The following is a 19926-nucleotide window of genomic DNA, read 5'->3' as shown; positions in this document are numbered from 1 at the left end:
CTTCCGATGACAAGAAGAAGCCCAGAAAAGGAGTCTGAGAAAGGAATACCAGCGATCTAGGGTCCAAGGACTGATCCCACTTCTTGGAAACACCTGCCAAGTGTGCTCTAGGGTCAAGTTGGCATGGATAGTGGATTGGCTGACTGGCAGAAGGCAGAGAGTGGGGATAAAAGGGTCTTTTTCAGGATGGCAGCCGGTGACTAGTGGTGTGCCTCAGGGGTCTGTGCTGGGACCACAGCTTTTCACAATATACGTTAATGATCTGGAAGAAGGAACTGAAGGCATTGCTGCTAAGTTTGCAGATGGGGCTGGTTTAGCACACTGAGCTAAATCGCTGGCTTTTAAAGCAGACCAAGGCAGGCCAGCAGCATGGTTCAATTCCCGTACCAGCCTCCCCGAACAGGTGCCGGGGAGCCTACTCGTGACAATAAGCGATTTTGCTTTCATCCAAAGATCTGTAGAGGGACAGGTAGTATTGAGAAAGCAAGGGGGCTGCAGAAGGACTTGGACAGTCTAGGAAAGTGGGAAAAGAAGTGGCACATGGAATACAAAGTGGAAAAGTATGAGGTTATGCATTATGGAAGGAGAAATGGAGGCAAAGACTATTTTCTAAATGGGGAGATGCTTAGGAAATCAGAAGCACAAAGGGTTGGGAGTCCTTGTTCACGATTCTCTTAATGTTTGGAAACAAATGGACGCGTAAGGAATAGACAGCATGGTTTTGTGAAGGGGAGGTCGTGCCTCACTAACTTGATCGAGTTTTTTGAGGAGGTAACAAAGATGATTGACGAGGAGAGGACGGTGGATGTTGTTTACATGGACTTCAGTAAAGCCTTTGACATGGTGCCTCATGGCAGACTGGTACAAAGGGTAGCAGTAGAAGGGTGCTTTTCTGAATGGAGAGTTGTGACTAGTGGTGCTCCACAGGGATATGTGCTTGGGCCTCTGTTGTTTGTGGTGTACATAAACGATTTGGAGGAAAATGTAGCCGGTCTGATTAGTAAGTTCGCCGATCACACCAAGGTTGATGGAGTGGCAGATAGTGTTGAGGATTGTCAGAAGATACAACAGGACATAGATAGGTTGGAGACTTGGGCAGGGAAATGGCAAGTAGAGTTTAATTCGGACAAATGTGAGTTTAAGCATTTTGGTAGGTCTAACATAGAGGGAAAATATACCGTAAATGGTAAAACTCTTAGGTATATAGAAGGTCAGAGAAATCTTGGCGTGCAGGTCCACAAATCGTGGAAGGTGGCAACACAAGTGGACAAGGTAGCCAAGAAAGCATATGGAAAGCTTGCCTTCATTGGACGGGGCATCAAGTATAAAAACTGGCAAGTCATGCTACAGTTGTATAGAACCTTGGTAAGGCCGCACTTGGAATATTCCGCACAATTCTGGTCGGCACACTACCAGAAGGATGTGGAGGCTTTGGAGAGGTTGCAGAGGAGGTTTACCAGGATGTTGCCTGGTCTGGAGGGTGTTAGCTATGTGGAGACGCTGAATAGACTCGGACTGTTTTCATTAGAAAGACTGAGGTTGAGGGGTGACCTGATAGAGCTCTACAAAATTATGAGGGACATGGATAGAGTGCATGGGCAGGCACTTTTTCCCAGGCTGGAGGAATCAGTCACCATTGGGCATAGGTTTAAAGTCCGTGGAGCAAAGTTTAGAGGAGATGTGCATGGCAGGTTTTTTACACAGAGGGTGGTGAGTGCCTGGAACGAGTTGCCAGTGGAGGTTGTGGAAGCAGATACATTAACAGCGTTCAAAAGGCATCTTGACAAACACATGGATATAGAGGGATATGGCACAAGGAAGTGCTGAAGGTTTTGGCAAAGGTCGGTATCATGACTGGTACAGGCTTGGAGGGCCGATAGGCCTGCTCCTGTGCTGTATTGTTCTTTGGAAACTTGGAGGTTCAGTCGGCAGTTAGGAACGCAAATGCAATGTTAGCATTCATGTCGAGAGGACTAGAATACAAGACCAGGGATGTATTTCTGAGGCTGTATAAGGCTCTCGTCAGACCCCATTTGGAGTATTGTGAGTAGTTTGGGCTCCGTATCTAAGGAAGGACGTGCTGGCCTTGGAAAGGGTCCAGAGGAGGTTCACATGAATGATCCCTGGAATGAAGAGCTTGTCGTATGAGGAACAGTTGAAAACTCTGTGTCTGTACTCAGAGTTTAGAAGGATGAGGGGGGATCTTATTGAAACTTACAGAATACTGCGAGGATAGAGTGGACGTGGAGAGGATGTTTCCACTTGTATGAAAAACTAGAAGCAGAGAACACAATCTCAGACTAAAGGGACAATCCTTTAAAACAGAGATGAGGAGGGATGTCTTCAGCCAGAGATTGGTGAATCTGTGGAACTCTTTGCCGCAGAAGGCTGCGGAGATCAAATCACTGAGTGTCTTTAAGACAGAGATAGATAGGTTCTTGATTAATAAGGGAACCAAGGGTTATGGGGAGAAGGCAGGGGAATGGGGATGAGAAAAATTTCAGTCATGATTGAATGGTGGAGTAGACATGATGGGCCGAGTGGTCTAATTCTGCTCCTATGTCTTATGGTCTTATAGCTTATGGTCTCAGCTCATCAGCTATGCAAGAACCCACAGAACCCATGACCAGTAACATGGGGTTTCTTAGGTGGACTCATACTTCTTAGTGAGTGATCACCGAAGAAGAAGACTGTATGCAACCCCTCAAGAAGGATATTATTATCATAGAGGAAGTGCAAGAAAAATTCACCAGACTTGTTCTCGGGATGGCAGGATTGTCCTATGAAGTGAGATTGGAGAAACTAGGCCTGTATTCTCTTGTGTTTCGAAGAATGAGAGATGATCTCATTGAGACCTAAAAAATACTTAAAGGGATAAACAGGGTAGATGCAGGTAAGATGAGATGTTACCCCTGTTTGGGGAGTCCAGAACCAGGGGACATAATTTTAAAATAAGGGGAAGCCACTTAGGACTGCAATTAGCAACAATTGTTTTACACAGAGTTGTGAATCTTTGGAATTCTCTATCCCAGAGGACTGTGGCAGTTCAGTCATTAAGTATGCTTAAAGTAGAGAATCAATGGTGTTCCGCAGGGATCAGTGCTGGGACCATTGCTGTTCATAGTATATATAAATGATTTAGAGGACAATGTAACTGGTCTGATTACTAAGTTTGCAGACGACACAAAGGTTGGTGTAATTGCGGATAGCGATGAAGACTGTCAGAGGATACAGCAGGATTTAGATCGCTTGGAGACTTGGGTGGAGAGATGGCAGATGGAGTTTAATCCGGACAAATGTGAGGTAATGCATTGGAAGGTCTAATAAAGGTAGGGAATATACAGTGAATGGTAAAACCCTCAAGAGTATTGAAAGTCAGAGAGATCTAGGTGTACAGGTCCACAGGTCACTGAAAGGGGCAACACAATACGGCATGCTTGCCTTCATTGGCCGGGGCATTGAGTATAAGAATTGGCAAGTCATGTTGCAGCTGTATAGAACCTTAGTTAGGCCACACTTGGAGTACAGCGTTCAATTCTGGTCGCCACACTGCCAGAAGGATGTGGAGGCTTTAGATTGGATTGGATTGGATTTGTTTATTGTCAAGTGTACCGAGGTACAGTGAAAAGTATTTTTCTGCAAGCAGCTCAACAGATCATTGGAAAAGGGAATTAAACAAAATTCAAGAAAATACAAGAAAATACATGAGAATACATAATAGTACAACACAAGATATACAATGTAACTACATAAGCATTGGCATCGGTTGAAGCATGCAGGGTGTAGTGTTAATGAGGTCAGTCAATATGAGGGTCATTTAGGAGTCTGGTGACAGTGGGGAAGAAGCTGTTTTTGAGTCTGTTCGTGCGTGTTCTCAGACTTCTGACTCTCCTGCCCGATGGAAGAAGTTGGAAAAGTGAGTAAGCCGGGTGGGAGGGATCCTTGATTATGCTGCCCGCTTTCCCCCAGCAGCGGGAGGTGTAGATGGAATCAATGGATGGGAGGCAGGTTCGTGTGATGGACTGGGCAGTATTCACGACTCTCTGAAGTTCCTTGCGGTCCTGGGCCGAGCAGTTGCCATACCAGGCTGTGATGCAGCCCGATAGGATGCTTTCTATAGTGTATCCGTAAAAGTTGGTAAGGGCTAATGTGGACATGCCGAATTTCCTTAGTTTCCTGAGGAAGTATAGGCGCTGTTGTGCTTTCTTGGTGATAGCGTCGACGTGAGTGGACCAGGATAGATTTTTGGTGATGTGCACCCCTAGGAATTTGAAACTGCTAACCATCTCCACCTCGATTCCGTTGATGCTGACAGGAGTGTGTACAGTACTTTGCTTTCTGAAGTCGATGACCAGCTATAGAACATAGAACATAGAACACTACAGCGCAGTACGGGCCCTTCGGCCCTCGATGTTGCGCCGACCTGTGAAACCATCTGAAGCCTATCTGACCTACACTATTCCATTTTCATCCATATGTCTATCCAGTGACCACTTAAATGCCCTTAAAGTTGGCGAGTCTGCTACTGTTGCAGGCAGGGCGTTCCACACCCCTACTACTCTCTGAGTAAAGAAACTGCCTCTGATATCTGTCCTATATCTATCACCCCTCAATTTAAAACTATGTCCCCTTGTGTTGGTAATCACCATCCGAGGAAAAAGACTCTCACTGTCCACCCTATCTAACCCTCTGACTATCTTATATGTCTCTATTAAGTCACCTCTCAGCCTTCTCCTCTCTAACGAAAACAACCTCAATTCCCTGAGCCTTTCCTCGTAAGACCTTCCCTCCATACCAGGCAACATCCTAGTAAATCTCCTCTGAACCCTTTCCAAAGCTTCCACATCCTTCCTATAATGTGGTGACCAGAACTGCACGCAGTACTCCAGGTGTGGCCGCACCAGAGTTATGTACAGCTGCAGCATGACCTTGTGGTTCCGAAACTCAATCCCCCTGCTTATAAAGGCTAGCACACCATATGCCTTCTTAATAGCCCTATTAACCTGGGTGGCAACTTTCAGGGATTTATGTACCTGGATGCCGAGATCTCTCTGTTCATCTACACTACCAAGAATCTTGCCATTAGCCCAGTACTCTGCATTCCTGTTACTCCTTCTAAAGTGAACCACCTCACACTTTTCCGCATTAAACTCCATCTGCCACCTCTCAGCCCAGCTCTGCAGCTTATCTATGTCCCTCTGTATCCTATAACATCCTTCAGCACTATCCACAACTCCACCTCTTTAGTTTTGCTGGCATTGAGGGAGAGAGGGTGCAGAAGGGATTTACCAGGATGTTGCCTGGTATGGAGGGCATTAGCCAGGAGGAGTGGTTGAATAAACTCTGTTTGTTCTCACTGGAATGACGGAGGTTGAGGGGCGACCTGATAAAGGTCTACAAAATTATGAGGGGCATAGACAGAATGGATAGTCAGAGGCTTTTTCCCAGGGTAGAGGAGTCAATTACGAGGGGGCATAGGTTTAAGGTGCGAGGGGCAATGTTTAGAGGAGATATACGAGGCAAGTTTTTTTACATAGAGGGTAGTGGGTCTCTGGAACCCGCTGCCGGAGGAGGTGGTGGAAGCAGGGACGATACTAACATTTAAGGGGCATCTTGACAAATACATGAATAGGATGGGAACAGAGGGATACGGACCCAGGAAGTGTAGAAGATTTTAGTTTAGACGGGCAGCATGGTCGGCGCAGGCTTGGAGGGCCGAAGGGCCTGTTCCTGTGCTGTACTTTTCTTTGTTCTTTGACAAATGATATACGAGGTTAAAAATCTTTGTTTATAAGCATGTTTTGTTAAAACTGTTGTTTGATATTTTCCTGAAATTATTTGGAATTAAACGTATCCATTCTCTGATTTCGGGTCTTGTAAGGCAAATTTCAGTGGTGTAATTTAAAACCCTGGTGTTCCAACCATTTTGTATGGGACTGCTTTCTTGAACATTGCTACCTGCTTTGTCAGAATAATGGAAATGCTGATCTGCATCTGTGACTATTTGTTCAGTCTGCTTCAGATTCAAAATTGTGTGACTGTGGGCAGGAGCTGAGAGAAGATAGAACTTCCCACAAGAAGGTGGGAGGAAGAATTAAAGAACCAGTGGTTCTGTTTTAATTTGGCCCTTTCCATTGCTGCATGGAAGCTTGTTTTCCAGTAGCCAATTCTTTGTTAACTTTTCCTCAAGAGCAGGAAAAGAACAAGAGACTGCACTAGTTGCTAGACTGGTCAACATAGTACAGCTGAGACTTCCGGTTGCGGCTATGACTAGCTGAGCCGCACATTTGGAAGCTCCTGCGACAAAGGTGTTTTCGGGCCAATTGGAGGGCCCCAACGGTGCTGAAAAGACGAATCCCGGTGGGGGAAGGTCCCCTGAGGAGAACTAGACCGATTTTATGGTCGGTACTCGGAGTGGAGCGGCAAGAAAAGTGGCAGGAGCTCCCCAAAAAAAGCGGGGGAAGAAAATCAAAATGGCGGCCGGCGGCGCTCCGGAGGGATGGAGGAAATGGGCGGAGGAGCAGGAGGCCGCTCTCCTCCGTTTTTTCACGGAGCTGAAAGTGGAGCTCTTAGAGTCCATGAACGCGACGACCACCAGGTTGGTGGGAGCCCAGGCGACCCAAGAGGCGTCGATCAGAGAGCTGCAGCAGGAGATGACCGCGAGGGAGGAGGAGGCCACGGCCCTCGGGGCAAAGGTGGAGGTGCACGAGGCACTCCACCTGAAGTGGCAGAGCCGTTTCGAGGAGCTGGACACTCGGATGAGGAGGAAAAATTTGAGGATCCTGGGCCTAGAAGAAGGCCTGGAGGGGTCGGATCTCCCGAGATATGTTGCGGAGATGCTGAGCTCCCTGATGGGGGAAGGGGCCGGTCCTGCGCCCCTGGAGCTGGAAGAGGCATACCGGGTCATGGCCAGGAGGCCTAGGGCAAACGAGCCCCCGAGGGCGGTGCTGGTGCGGTTCCAGCGGCTATGTGATCGGGAGAAAGTCCTGAGCTGGGCAAAAAGGGAGAAAAGCAGTAAGTGGCAGAACTCGACGGTAAGGGTGTACCAGGACTGGAGTGCGGAGGTGGCAAAGCGGCGGGCCCGGTTCAACCGGACGAAGGCGGTGCTACACGCGAAGAGGATCAAATTTGGAATGCTGCAGCCGGCGCGCTTGTGGGTCACCTACAAGGACCAACATCATTATTTTGAGTCCCCAGAGGAGGCCTGGACCTTTGTACAAGAAGAAAAGCTGGACATGAACTAAAACCTGGGAGCACCGGCGGTCGTAGCCGCCTGGGTACTCTTGATTGAGCAAGTGGCCCTTATCTTTTCAGGCCAGGTCGGAGCTGGGTAACAGTTTCTTGGATTGTTTGGCTTTTCTTGAACGTTTGACTTTTTGAATATCTTGAAGGTTTCGAGTTGTTTGGTGTTTCTGTATATTTGAACTGTTGAAATTTCTATTGCGGGTCGTTTTCTTCTTATGGTGCGTTTCTTCCCGTTTCCAACTTCCCTTAGTCATTTACCCTTTTTACCCCTTTTTCTTCGGGTGTTTGGTCCCTTTTTTTTTTGTTTTTTCTTCCCTCACTGGTTATGGTTATCTGTGGTTATTTATACTGTTTGATGGAGGGTGATGGTTAAGCACATTGTTAGTTGATAGCTATTTAATTATTTTGTTATTTAAGTATGTAGTTAAGTATTTATGTATTTAGTTGCCATTGGGTATTTATATTGTTAAGTTGGGAAGACGGGACGGGGGGGAGTGGGTTGATCATGCGGGTTTATCTCTGGGGTTTTAAGGGGATCCTTCACGGGCGTGGATGGGGATGGGGGGGAGTGGAAGATGGCGGGGCGGGGTGTGGCCGGGCGAAAGCGCGGGCTTTCCTCTGTTTTTCCCGCGCGCGGGATGGAGGAGAGAGGAGGGGAGAAGAGTGGGGCGTGGCCAGTAATGGCGGCCTTTCCCGCGCTGGAGCGGGGTCAGAGTGGAATGGCGGGGGGGGGGGAGATCCCTCCCCCCCCCCCCCCGAACCGGGAGGAGTCGGAGTGTGGCAGGAGCAGCCGGGTCAGCGGAGATCAGCTGACTCTCGGGAGTACGATGTTGGGCACATCGCGGCTAGGAGGGGTCCTAGCCGGGGGGGGGGGGGGGGGGGGGGGGGGGGGGGGGGGGGGGGGGGGAGGGAGGGTTAGGGGGAGATACCGGGTTGCTGCTGGAAAGACCAGGGACGAGAAGGGGAGAGCTGGGGGGGGGGTGGGGGGGGGCCATCGCTATGGGAAACGGGTCAGAAAGGGGGGGGATGACCCGGGGCGAGCAAGGGACAGAACATGGCTAATCGACAGGGAGCAGGGACGGGTCGCCCAGCGATCCGATTGATTACGTGGAATGTAAGGGGGCTGAATGGGCCGGTTAAAAGATCAAGGGTTCTCTCGCACCTGAAGGGACTGAAGGCTGATGTATCGATGTTGCAGGAGACTCACTTGAGGGTAGCAGATCAGGTCCGCCTGAGAAGGGGGTGGGTGGGACAGGTGTTCCAATCAGGCTTGGATGTCAAGAACCGGGGGGGTGGCGATTCTGGTGGGGAAAGAGGGTGTCGTTCGTGGCGGCAGAAGTGGTGGCAGACAAGGAGGGCAGGTATGTGATGGTGAGGGGTAGGTTGCAGGGAGAGAATGTGGTGCTGGTGAATGTGTATGCCCCGAATTGGGACGACGCGGGCTTTATGAGGCGCCTGCTGGGCCTCATCCCGGGACTGGAGGCAGGGGGCCTGATCATGGGAGGGGACTTTAATACGGTGTTGGACCCTGGGCTGGATAGATCGAGTTCCAGGACGAATAGGAGGCCGGCAGCGGCAGAGGTGTTAAGGGGGTTTATGGAGCAGATGGGAGGGGTAGACCCATGGAGATTTGGTAGGCCTAGGGCGAGGGAGTATTCTTTTTTCTCCCACGTCCACAGGGTGTACTCCAGGATAGACTTTTTCGTATTGAACAGGGGGCTGATACCGAGAGTGCAGGACACGGAGTACTCGGCCATTGCGATATCGGACCATGCACCACATTGGGTGGATGTGGAATTGGGGGAGGCGCGGGATCAGCGCCCGTTGTGGCGCCTGGATGTGGGGCTGTTGGCGGACGAAGAGGTGTGCAGAAGGGTTAGAACGGGCATTGAGAACTATCTGGGTACGAACGACACGGGTGAGGTGCAGGTGGGGACGGTCTGGGAGGCCCTGAAAGCAGTGATTAGAGGAGAGCTGATCTCCATAAGGGCACACAGAGAGAGGAAGGAGAGGCAGGAAAGGGAGAGGCTGGTGGGGGAGCTCCTAGAAGTAGATAGGAAATATGCGGCGGCACCAGAGGAGGGGCTACTGAGGGAGCGGCGCAGTTTACAGGCCAGGTTCGACCTACTGACCACTAGGAAGGCGGAGACGCAGTGGAGAAGGGCGCAGGGTGCGGCGTATGAGTACGGGGAAAAGGCGAGCAGGATGCTGGCACACCAGCTTCGTAAGCGAGATGCAGCCAGAGAGATTGGGGGAGTGAGAGAGAGGGGGGGGGGGGACGTAGTGCAGAAGGGGCAAGAGGTGAATAGGGTCTTCAGGGACTTCTACAGGGAATTGTATAGGTCTGAACCGCCGAAGAGGAGAGGGGGAATGGAGAACTTTCTCGACAAATTGAGGTTCCCAAAGGTACAGGGGGAGCTGGTAGAAGGGTTGGGGGCGCCGATAGAGCTGCAGGAGCTAATTAAAGGGATAGGCCAGATGCAGGCGGGGAAGGCGCCGGGGCCGGATGGGTTCCCGGTGGAGTTTTACAGGAAATTTGTGGACTTGGTGGGCCCAGTGCTGGTGAGAGCCTTTAATGAGGCGCGAGGGGGGGGTTTTGCCCCCAACAATGTCGCAGGCCCTGATCTCCTTGATTTTGAAGCGGGACAAGGACCCGGTCCAGTGCGGGTCCTACAGGCCTATCTCCCTCTTAAATGTAGATGCCAAGCTGTTAGCAAAGGTCCTGGCAACCAGGATAGAGGATTGTGTGCCAGGGGTAATACATGAAGACCAGACGGGGTTCGTGAAGGGACGCCAACTTAACACAAATGTCCGGAGATTGTTAAACGTGATCATGATGCCGGCAGTGGAGGGGGAGGCGGAGATAGTGGTAGCGCTAGACGCGGAGAAGGCATTCGATAGGGTGGAGTGGGAATACTTGTGGGAGACGTTGGAAAGGTTTGGGTTTGGGGAGGGATTTATCAAGTGGGTAAAGCTGCTCTATTCGGCCCCGATGGCGAGTGTGGTAACAAACGGGAGGAGGTCAGAATATTTTGGGCTCCATCGAGGTACTAGGCAGGGATGTCCCCTATCCCCCTTACTCTTTGCATTAGCGATTGAACCGTTAGCGATGGCACTGAGGGGTTCAGGGGGGTGGAGGGGACTGACAAGGGGAGGGGAGGAGCATCGGGTCTCGCTCTACGCGGATGACCTGTTGCTGTATGTGGCAGATCCGGAGGGGGGAATGCCGGAGGTTATGGAAATACTAGCGGAGTTCGGGGACTTTTCGGGATATAAATTAAATCTGGGGAAAAGTGAGGTCTTTGTAATACACTCGGGAGACCAGGGGGAGGGAATTGGGAGGCTCCCCTTCAAAAGAGCAGTAAAAAGTTTCAGGTACTTGGGGGTGCAGGTGGCAAAGAACTGGGGGACCCTCCACAAGCTGAACTTCTCTAGGCTGGTGGAACAGATGGAGGAGGAGTTTAAGAGATGGGACATGGTGCCGCTGTCGCTGGCAGGGAGGGTGCAGTCAGTTAAAATGACGGTCCTCCCGAGGTTCTTGTTTTTGTTCCAGTGTCTGCCCATCTTCCTCCCTAGGGCCTTTTTCAAGAAGGTAACGAGTAGTATCTGGGGTACGTGTGGGCACATGGCACCCCTAGAGTTAGAAGGGTCTTTTTGGAGCGGAGTAGGGATAGTGGAGGGCTGGCGTTACCCAATCTTTCAGGATATTACTGGGCGGCAAATGCATCGATGGTACGAAAGTGGATGATGGAAGGGGAGGGGGCAGCTTGGAAGCGTATGGAGAGGGCGTCCTGTGGCAACATAAGCTTAGGGGCACTGATAACGGCACCAGGGCCGCTCCCTCCCACGAGGTATACCACGAGCCCGGTGGTGGCGGCCACCCTCAAGATCTGGGGGCAGTGGAGGCGACACAGGGGGGAAGTGGGGGGTTTGATAAGGGCACCACTAAGAGGGAACCACAGATTTGCACCGGGAAATACAGGAGGGGGATTTCTGAGCTGGCAGAGGGTGGGCATTAGGCAACTGAAGGACTTGTTTATAGAGGGGAGGTTTGCGAGCTTGGGAGAGCTGGAGGAGAAATTCGGGCTCCCCCCGGGGAACACGTTCAGGTACCTCCAAGTGAAGGCATTTGCCAGACGACAGGTAGAGGGGTTTCCCGTGCTTCCCGACAGGGGGGCGTGTGATAGGGTGCTATCAGGGTTCTGGGTCGGGGAGGGGAAGATCTCGGACATTTATAAGATTATGCAGGAGGTGGAGGAGGTACCAGTAGTGGAGTTGAAAGACAAGTGGGAGGTAGAGCTGGGGGAACAGATAGAGGATGGGACATGGGCAGACGCCCTAGAGAGGGTCAACTCGTCGTCGTCATGTGCGAGACTGAGTCTCATTCAATTTAAGGTACTGCATAGAGCCCACATGACGGGGACAAGGATGAGTCGGTTTTTCGGGGGTGAAGACAGGTGTGTCAGATGTTCGGGAAGCCCTGCGAATCATGCACACATGTTTGGGCATGTCCGGCACTGGAGGAGTTCTGGAAGGGGGTGGCAGGGACGGTGTCGAGAGTGGTGGGGTCCAGGGTCAAGCCAGGATGGGGACTTGCGATCTTCGGGGTTGGGGCGGAGCCGGGGGTACAGGAGGCGAGGGAGGCTGGAATATTAGCCTTTGCGTCCTTGGTGGCTCGGAGGAGGATCTTGATTCAGTGGAGGGACGCAAGGCCTCCAAGTGTTAACACCTGGTTAAATGACATGGCAAACTTCATCCAATTGGAAAGAATCAAATTCGCCCTGAGAGGGTCGGTGCAGGGGTTTTTCAGGCGATGGCAACCCTTCCTGGACCTCTTAGATCAGAGATAGAAACTGAGGTCGTGACAGCAGCAACCCGGGAGGGGAGGGGAGGGCTGGAGGGAGGGGGGGGGGAGAGTGTGGGGGAGGGGGGGGGGGGGAGGGGGGATAGCAACGAAGGAAACACGGTATCGGTGGTGTCACGGGCAAGGCCTGCCCGAGGACACTGCCAGAAATGACGAGATGGGTCGGGCGGCCGGTTCGTCGGCGGGGGGGGTGAGGGGGGGGGACGCGGGGTAGGGGGTGGGGGGGATTCTTGTTAAGTAGGGGGGTTTGACTTTGTTTTGATATAATTCAAATGTAGGGGGGGTTAAAAGGTTTGTACTCTGAAAATTTCTTCAATAAAAAGTATTTTAAAAAAAACATAGTACAGCTGAGTGGGCCTTGAATAGAGGCATATTGGACAGGCTTATCTGCAAAGGGCAACTAGCAAAGACTGCAAATTAATAGGTTACCTGATTACTGTGACGTTTTTCATTTTTCTTAGTTATATTGATAGGTTTAGGTGTGTTGTCGTCAAATTACTTCAATTTTTTTTGAAAGTATTTTGCCTACAAATGTGTGATTTAATTTTCCACAGGTTGTAGAGCAATGCATCCAAAAGTTTTTGGATGTCGCAAGACAGACAGAGTGTTTCTTTCTGCAGAAAAGGCTACAGCTTGCTGTACAGAAACCCAAACAAGTCATCAAAGAGGTGAAGAGATGTTATTTTCTCTGGTTTTATACCTTTATTTCCTTATTTCCTCTCTCTGGATAAGTTGTCCAGTGGGCAAAGTCAATTGGGAATTGAGTGATGGTTTTTTCACTGCTACTTTGACAGTTGAAACATTAGAGTTTTGCTTCTGCAACTTTCATATTTATCAACTATGGTTTCTTGGGAGACTATGCACAGGGGTCAGTGATTAATGTATCTCCATGTGCAGGGCCGGCTCAAGGTACCGGCAACTCGGGCAGTCGCCCGGGGCGCCATGTGCTAGGGGGCGCCATCAAGGAGTGCGTGACAAAGACAAGGAAAGTTCCACAACCGTCAGCTTGTACACGTCACCTAAGGTGGGTCGCGGGTGGCTGAGGACGCGGGCAGTGATCGCCTTCGTCTATAAGACTTTGCATATCAACATGTGGCGTAGGTCAGGTGAGAGTGGAAGGTGTGTGTGGGATGGGGTCGCCTGGGTTGGGCATAAGCCACATCAGTTGTCTTTCTGTTTCTTGAGACTGTGGACCATCTGATTACTTAAACTTATCAGGACTCAAGACCAGGAGCTGCATAGGCTCGGCAGCACAACTGCTGAAATGCAAGTAAATTATTTCATAATTTTTATGAAGTATTTATCTGACTGTTTTAAATTTATTTTACAACGCGGTGTCTATTTTTACGTGACCGTAAATCATTTTCTGTTGGCTATTTTTACTTGAATTCCGGTCAAGTCAAGTGCGGGACCCATGTAAAAATACAGCCCCTGGGCTAGGAAGCTATTTTTTAAGTACCACAGACGATTTTACAAACAGATGTGATCTCGATGTGAATATAGCTATTAGGTACACTTCTACCATTAAGTCGATGTTAGTAAGAAATAATATTTCAGAAAAACCAAATGCTGGTGTAAACCGTGTAATCTTGACGAAACTGGGAATATTTAGTTATTAGATTAAAAGAACATAAATGTGACATGCCTAACTGCAACACAAATAATGCTAACTTTGTTCATGCTTATGATAATGATTAATGACCATCAAACAAAATATATGTTTTGTTTTCTGCCTCTCCTTGGCGATGGCATGCACAGAAAAAACATGTTAAATGCCTCACTGCAAAACCTTTATGCGAGACTAGATGGGAGTGCAGATTAGAATGTGGCAAAGCCATTAAATATGAAATTATAGGAATCCGAGAAGCTCTTTATGAACTTTCAGAAATGCCTGCTTCTGATCCTGCAATGCGACATGAAGCAGAGACTCTTGTAACACAAATAGAAGATTACAGTTTTCTAGTGATGATGAATGTCTGGTATGATGTCTTAGGCAGAGTAAATGTTGTCAGCAAAACTATGCAGAACACCTCTGTGGAACTGTCCACCGCAGTTTCATTAATGAATAGTGTCACTGATTACTTCATTGATTATCGTGCAAATGGATATGAAAAAGCACTAGAGTCAGCAAAAGAATTAGCTACAGAATTAGATGTGGAGCCCATTTTTAGAAGTAAAAGAATAAGCAGAAAAAGGAGGCTGTTTGAATATGAGTGCATTGACGAGGTTCCAAATGCAGATGACCCAGAAAAAAGATTTAAAAATCATGTGTTCAATGTAATACTCGACAGAGCTATTAATTCTTTATCAGAGAGATTTGAACAGTTACAAAGTTTCAATAACACATGGGGATTTTTAAATAACCTAAAAGATCTGTCAGATAAAAATAAGCTCAAAGTAGCATGTCAAGGTTTGGAGGATAAGTTAAGGTACCAAGAAAATAGTGATATTAATGGGTGTGATCTCTTGACTGAACTGGATATTGCAAAAGAATTATTTCCTGAAGATGTAAAGCTTCCAATAGAAGCCGTTAGGTTCATAAACACTAATAAGTTACAGGCTGTCATGCCAAATCTGTGGGTTGCATTAAGAATAATGCTTACAATACCTATTACTGTGGCCACCGGAGAGAGAAGCTTTAGTAAACTAAAGCTTATAAAGACATACTTACGGTCGGTCGTCCATGACTCAAGACAGATTAAATTCTTTGGCAAATTTGTCAACAGAAAATGATCTTGTAAAGAAGATAGATATAGAAAGTGCCATGAAAAGATTTGCAGATCTAAAGGCTAGAAAAAAAATGTTTTAGGTAGGATAATAAATGTTTTCCAGCATCTGTTCATTTGTTCATACTTTTTATTAGGAGAAAATTCGTTACAGCTACAGTTTTTATCATCGTGAACTTACGGAATATATTATGCTTCTCAGTTTGTTCAGATTCTGTACAGATTTGAATGCCTCGATTTTGTAATATTGTAATAAACTCTTTATTCTACATTTTCAGTTTTTCTCCTTGTGAAAATTTAAAAAAATTATACTTGTAAGGGCGCCGAAGTTCAGCTTGCCCGGGGCGCCAGCAACCCTAGGGCCGGCGCTGTCCATGTGGAAGTCACCAACTGTACCTTTTTCAGTATTGCCTCAGGAAACTATTGAACTCTACACCTCAGTGCTCTGCTGCTATGCACCTCAGCATCTAAACATCATTTTATTTGCTGAATGTAACTGTAGCTTAGTTATCCACGCATCCATTTATGTGTGTGTTTTGGCCGCTGCTTAAATGTCTAGATGGAAAATTCTTGAACCTCTGTTGCCTCTAATCCACAATTTGTGGATGACTACAGTGCCGTTGCCCACTCAGCACCAGATTTGTATGGCACTCTTGATCTCTTCAACTCGACATACAGGGGACTTGGTCCGCTCTTGAAAGTTGCCAACAAATCAACTTCAATGCACTGGTCACTGTGTCTGCGTGGCTAAAAATAGTCTCTATCAAGAGGTCCTGTTCTCTCAATTGTCAATTGGCCGACGTTCCTGGGGCAAACAAAGAAAATGCTTCAAATATACTCTGAAGTTAATCTCGAAGGGTGACAGCATTAACTATGATGCCTGGGAGGAGCTTGCTACCAATTGCTCAGAATTTTGACAACTCGGGTTAGCACTGCTGCTTCATGGTGCCAAGGTCTCCGGTTCGATCCCGGCTCTGGGTTTACTCTCCGTGTGGAGTTTGCACATTCTCCCCGTGTTTGCCATCATGATGCCTGATCTTCGAATAATAATGCTATGTGATCTTTTGCGTTCATCTGAAATGAATAATGGGGCCTCAGTTTAATGTCTCTCCAAAAGATGGCATCTGCGGAAATTTAGCACTTCCTCAGTTTGCTGGAGTGTCAGCCTAGATTTTTGTGCTCGTGTCTCTTGATTGGATCTTTGAATCGATAATCTTCTGAGAGGTGAGGGTGCTTTCACTGAGGGTCAGCTCACGTATAAAAGGAGAGTCAAGTAGTGGAATCACATAAAGGCCAGTCCAGGTAAGGATGCAGGTTTCCTTCCTTAAAGGACAGTGAACCAGTTGGGTCTGACAATCCTGTCATATTCCTGGTCGCTTTTATTGATACAAGTTTTTTAACCCCGGATTATTTAGTTCTCCAGTTGCCATGGTGGAATTTGAGCTCCAATCTCCAGATAATTAGGTCAGACCTCTGGATTATTAATCCAGTAACGTAATAGAACATTACACTGCAGTCAGCGCCGGCCCTAGGGTTGCTGGCGCCCCGGGCAAGCTGAACTTCTGCGCCCTTACAAGTATAATTTTTTTAAAATTTCACATTTTCTCTTACTTCGTTAACGTCAATTTCAATTTCACCGCAAAAATGTTCTTTATTAATACGCCATACCAGCACAATAATTATAGTACAATCCCGAGGTGCTATAACGCGATTTCAACGCGTGCATTTGTGCAGAGATGGACCTCGGACCTGCCAAAAATAAACCAGGTGGGAGGCAATGATTGACGTAACAAGCATTGGGCGACTCTCGGGCGAGTTAATTGCAAAGCACACGTCCCCCTTTTTTCAATGCCTTTGCGCATGTTAGTGACAGTACACTTGCACTTCATTCAAATACATGCGGTTTGTGGAAGCCAGATGGAGCTGTCAGAGGGAGCGAGAGAGACACAAACGTGAGGGAGCCAGCCAGGATGGAACTGAGGTTGTAAATACTCACACACACACACACTGGGCGGCTGCATAAAGCTGCGCGTTGGAGGTTGTCGCATTGTCTCGGGCTTAACCTCTCCGTCTCACTGGCCGGACTCGCAGAGGGAGCTGAGCCCTGCTCACTGTGGGCGCGCGGGAGCGGACGCGGGTGGTGTGCGTGAGAAGGCGCGTGTGGCCAGCCAAACGGACAATAGCCTTGTCTTTGTCACGCACTCCTTGATGGCGCCCCCTAGCACATGGCTCCCCGGGCGACTGCCCGAGTTGCCAGTACCTTGAGCCAGCCCTGACTGCAGTACCCCCGTATCTGGACTCAAATCTAAAGTATTAGGAAGGTTTGCTCAAACTAGGGTTGTATTCTTTGTAATTCTGTGTGTTAAAGGATAATTTGATTTAAGTTTTCCGTATGTTAAGGGGTATACATGGAGTAAAGTGAAAGTTGGTTGGAGAGTTCAGGACCAGAGAAGATAGCCTTAAAAATAGTTTACGGCATGGCTGGCTACCCACACTGTGGGTCATGATCCCAATGTGAATTTGGGATCCCAAGTTCCAAAGTAATGGTAGCAGCAGTGGAGTCTGGACTGAATGCTAAAGGCTGAGAGACCCCTCTAAATCGTTGCATTCTTTTCTAATGGTGGGCATGGTTTAACATATTTTTGAGGTCTGAAAAAATAGTCTACAAAATTGTTATTTATTTTTAATAATTTAGAGTACCCAATTCATTTTTTCCTATTAAGGGGCAATTTAGTGTGGCCAATTCACGTACACTGCACATCTTTTGGGGTATGGGGGCGAAACCCACGCAAACATGGGGAGAATGTGCAAACTCCCATGGACAGTGACCCAGAGCCGGGATCGAACCTGGGACCTCGGCGCTGTGAGGCAGCAGCACTAACCATTGCGCTGCCCTGAAATAGTTATTTTTAAAGAGTACAGTATAAACACCTACCCCATTCAACCTCACTGCCCCCTCCTCAGCAGCTCAAACCACAATACGAGCCCAATTTATGATTTTCAATTGGTTGTTAGTGTAATCCTGAGCGCAATTGGGCTTGTTTAGTTAGTGCTGGCCAATCGTGGAATCCCATCTAATTGTGAACACTGGGATTGTTTAGTAAGTGTTGTCCTATTGCAATCATACGGATAATTACCCAACAACCTTAGATTAATAGTAAGGCTTGCAGTGTGGCTCACATGCCTGTGTTAGAAGCTACCTATGTTCACACACAAGACCCTGTTCTTCACAATTGAAAGGAACACATCCACACGTTGCACTCTTTTCAACTAAAAAAAGTCTGGGTGACAGCCATTCTCTGATTCATTCCAATGGCAATGCCTTGACCCATCAAGAGTTAACTTGCTTGGTTTGCATTTAAACTGAATCTTGACAAATAACTGTTCTCCATGGTAACACTTCGATAAATCCGAGCCCACTTGCTGACCAATCAGCACCCTCTTCTCATGCAGCTTACATTGTTATACCCTTTGAGGTTTGGTATTCTTCTGATTCTGTCCTGCTGAGTGCAAGATGAAAAGCTTCAACGGCATCTCTCTTCAGCAATACATGAGTTTCAGCATTAGATTTCTATATATTGGAAAAATTCTTAAATATGTATATATTGTTTCACAGGATGTTTCAGAATTGAAAAATGAGCTACAGCGAAAGGAAGCCTTGATCCAGAAACACCTAAGCAAGTTGCGCCACTGGCAACAAGTCTTGGAAGATATTAACGTGCAGCCCAAAAATCAACAGACCTAGCTCAGGGACCTTTGGCCTATCTTGAACAAGCATCTGCAAATATCCCAGCTCCACTAAAGCAAACATGAACATTATGCACACAGGACAAGATATCTGCAATTGTTTAATTGTTCTACTACCCATGTGACACCAACCCCTTCAACTCTCCCACCACTGAAAACAGTTCCAGTTAATCTCTTAGAATAAAGGGAGATGTTAAATATACTTGTGTGACTAAATCACTTTGCCGCTCCAAAGAAAGTAATTGCAAGGTATAAATGGCTGGTACATACATCTTCAAATCAGTTATTGTCAGTGTAAAATGCTTTGTTTAATTATATTGTTGATGATTGATATAATAAAACATGTGTACAAAAACGATATAGTGCCATTAAGTAAGTTGAGGAATTTCTACCATTTGCAGAGCAATTAAAGTAAAAGATGCTATTAAACTTTCTTCTAGGTAGGTTTTGTAATGCATTTGGAATTATTTTTGTAATGTGTTGAATGTATTTAAAATGTTGTTAACTTATTCCCACCAGCAATCCTTGTCAACAAATTCCTCAATGGAGACAACATTTGGATGGTATAATTGGACATGAGACCTTTGTGTCGCTAACACTTTTGTGCACTTGGGGCTAAAGTTTAAAAACATGTGCCTGCAAATCTAAATTGGGCCCCGAGTTCTATGCTTTGGGATTGATTTATGATCTCTAAATTTGGCAATTGTGCCTTTTGGATTGGAAATTTGCAACTGACACCATTAATGACGCAAGGGAAGGAGGGACCAGAACACTGCAAGTCAATCAGGTTAGCATCAGCTATGTGACATTACTGGAATTTGTTCCCAGGATAGCGTGATGAAACATTTGGACATGTATGAGCTGATCTGAGGGTTGGTATCTCAAATCTCTGACTGAAACAATTTGCACACTTTTAAGACCAAGAAAAGCTGGCTTGCAAGGTCCTGGTGGAAAATTGTTCTGGATAATGGCTTGAATGTTTCCAAAAGGCCTCAAGACATTGATATACGGTTGCAAGCTTGTCTGTCCTTATTTCTTCAGAAGTGGAGCTTTTTCAAGGAACAGCTACTGCGTGTCCTTGATAAGTATGTACCTGTCAGGCAGGGAGGAAGTTGTCGAGCAAGGGAACCGTGGTTTACTAATGAAGTTGAAGCACTTGTCAAGAGGAAAGAAGAAGGCTTATGTTAGGATGAGACATGAAGGCTCAGTTAGGGCACTTGAGAGTTATAAGTTAGCCAGGAAGGACCTAAAGGGAGAGTTAAGAAGAGCGAGGAGAGGACACGAAAAGTTGTTGGCGGATAGGATCAAGGAAAACCCTAAGGCTTTCTATATTAGGAACAAAAG

General features: G+C 47.5%; 2 protein-coding genes across 2 annotated transcripts; both read left to right on the top strand.

The window, feature by feature from the left end:
* Positions 1 to 2887: 2887 nt before the first annotated feature.
* Positions 2888 to 19542, top strand: LOC119963646 (mediator of RNA polymerase II transcription subunit 28-like). The gene is given in 4 exon segments (XM_038792970.1): positions 2888 to 2893; positions 12664 to 12777; positions 18452 to 18566; positions 18569 to 19542. Coding segments are annotated over 4 exon segments (315 nt in total). The 3' UTR covers positions 18649 to 19542.
* LOC119963047 lies at positions 13182 to 14984 on the top strand. Its single transcript, XM_038791556.1, has 2 exons — positions 13182 to 13226; positions 13846 to 14984. Exon 2 carries the CDS (start codon positions 13997 to 13999, stop codon positions 14840 to 14842), a length of 846 nt encoding a protein of 281 aa, XP_038647484.1. The 5' UTR covers positions 13182 to 13226; positions 13846 to 13996; the 3' UTR covers positions 14843 to 14984.
* Positions 19543 to 19926: the final 384 nt, after the last annotated feature.

The sequence above is a fragment of the Scyliorhinus canicula genome, chromosome 3 (genome assembly GCF_902713615.1).
Source record: "Scyliorhinus canicula chromosome 3, sScyCan1.1, whole genome shotgun sequence".
NCBI classification, from domain to species: Eukaryota; Metazoa; Chordata; class Chondrichthyes; order Carcharhiniformes; family Scyliorhinidae; genus Scyliorhinus; species Scyliorhinus canicula.
This window is presented reverse-complemented; position numbering and strand designations above follow the sequence as displayed.

What these genes read in the sequence shown, in the direction of transcription:
- LOC119963047 (XM_038791556.1), top strand. Translation starts at nt 13,997, where the DNA reads ATGCCTGCTTCTGATCCTGCAATGCGACATGAAGCAGAGACTCTTGTA.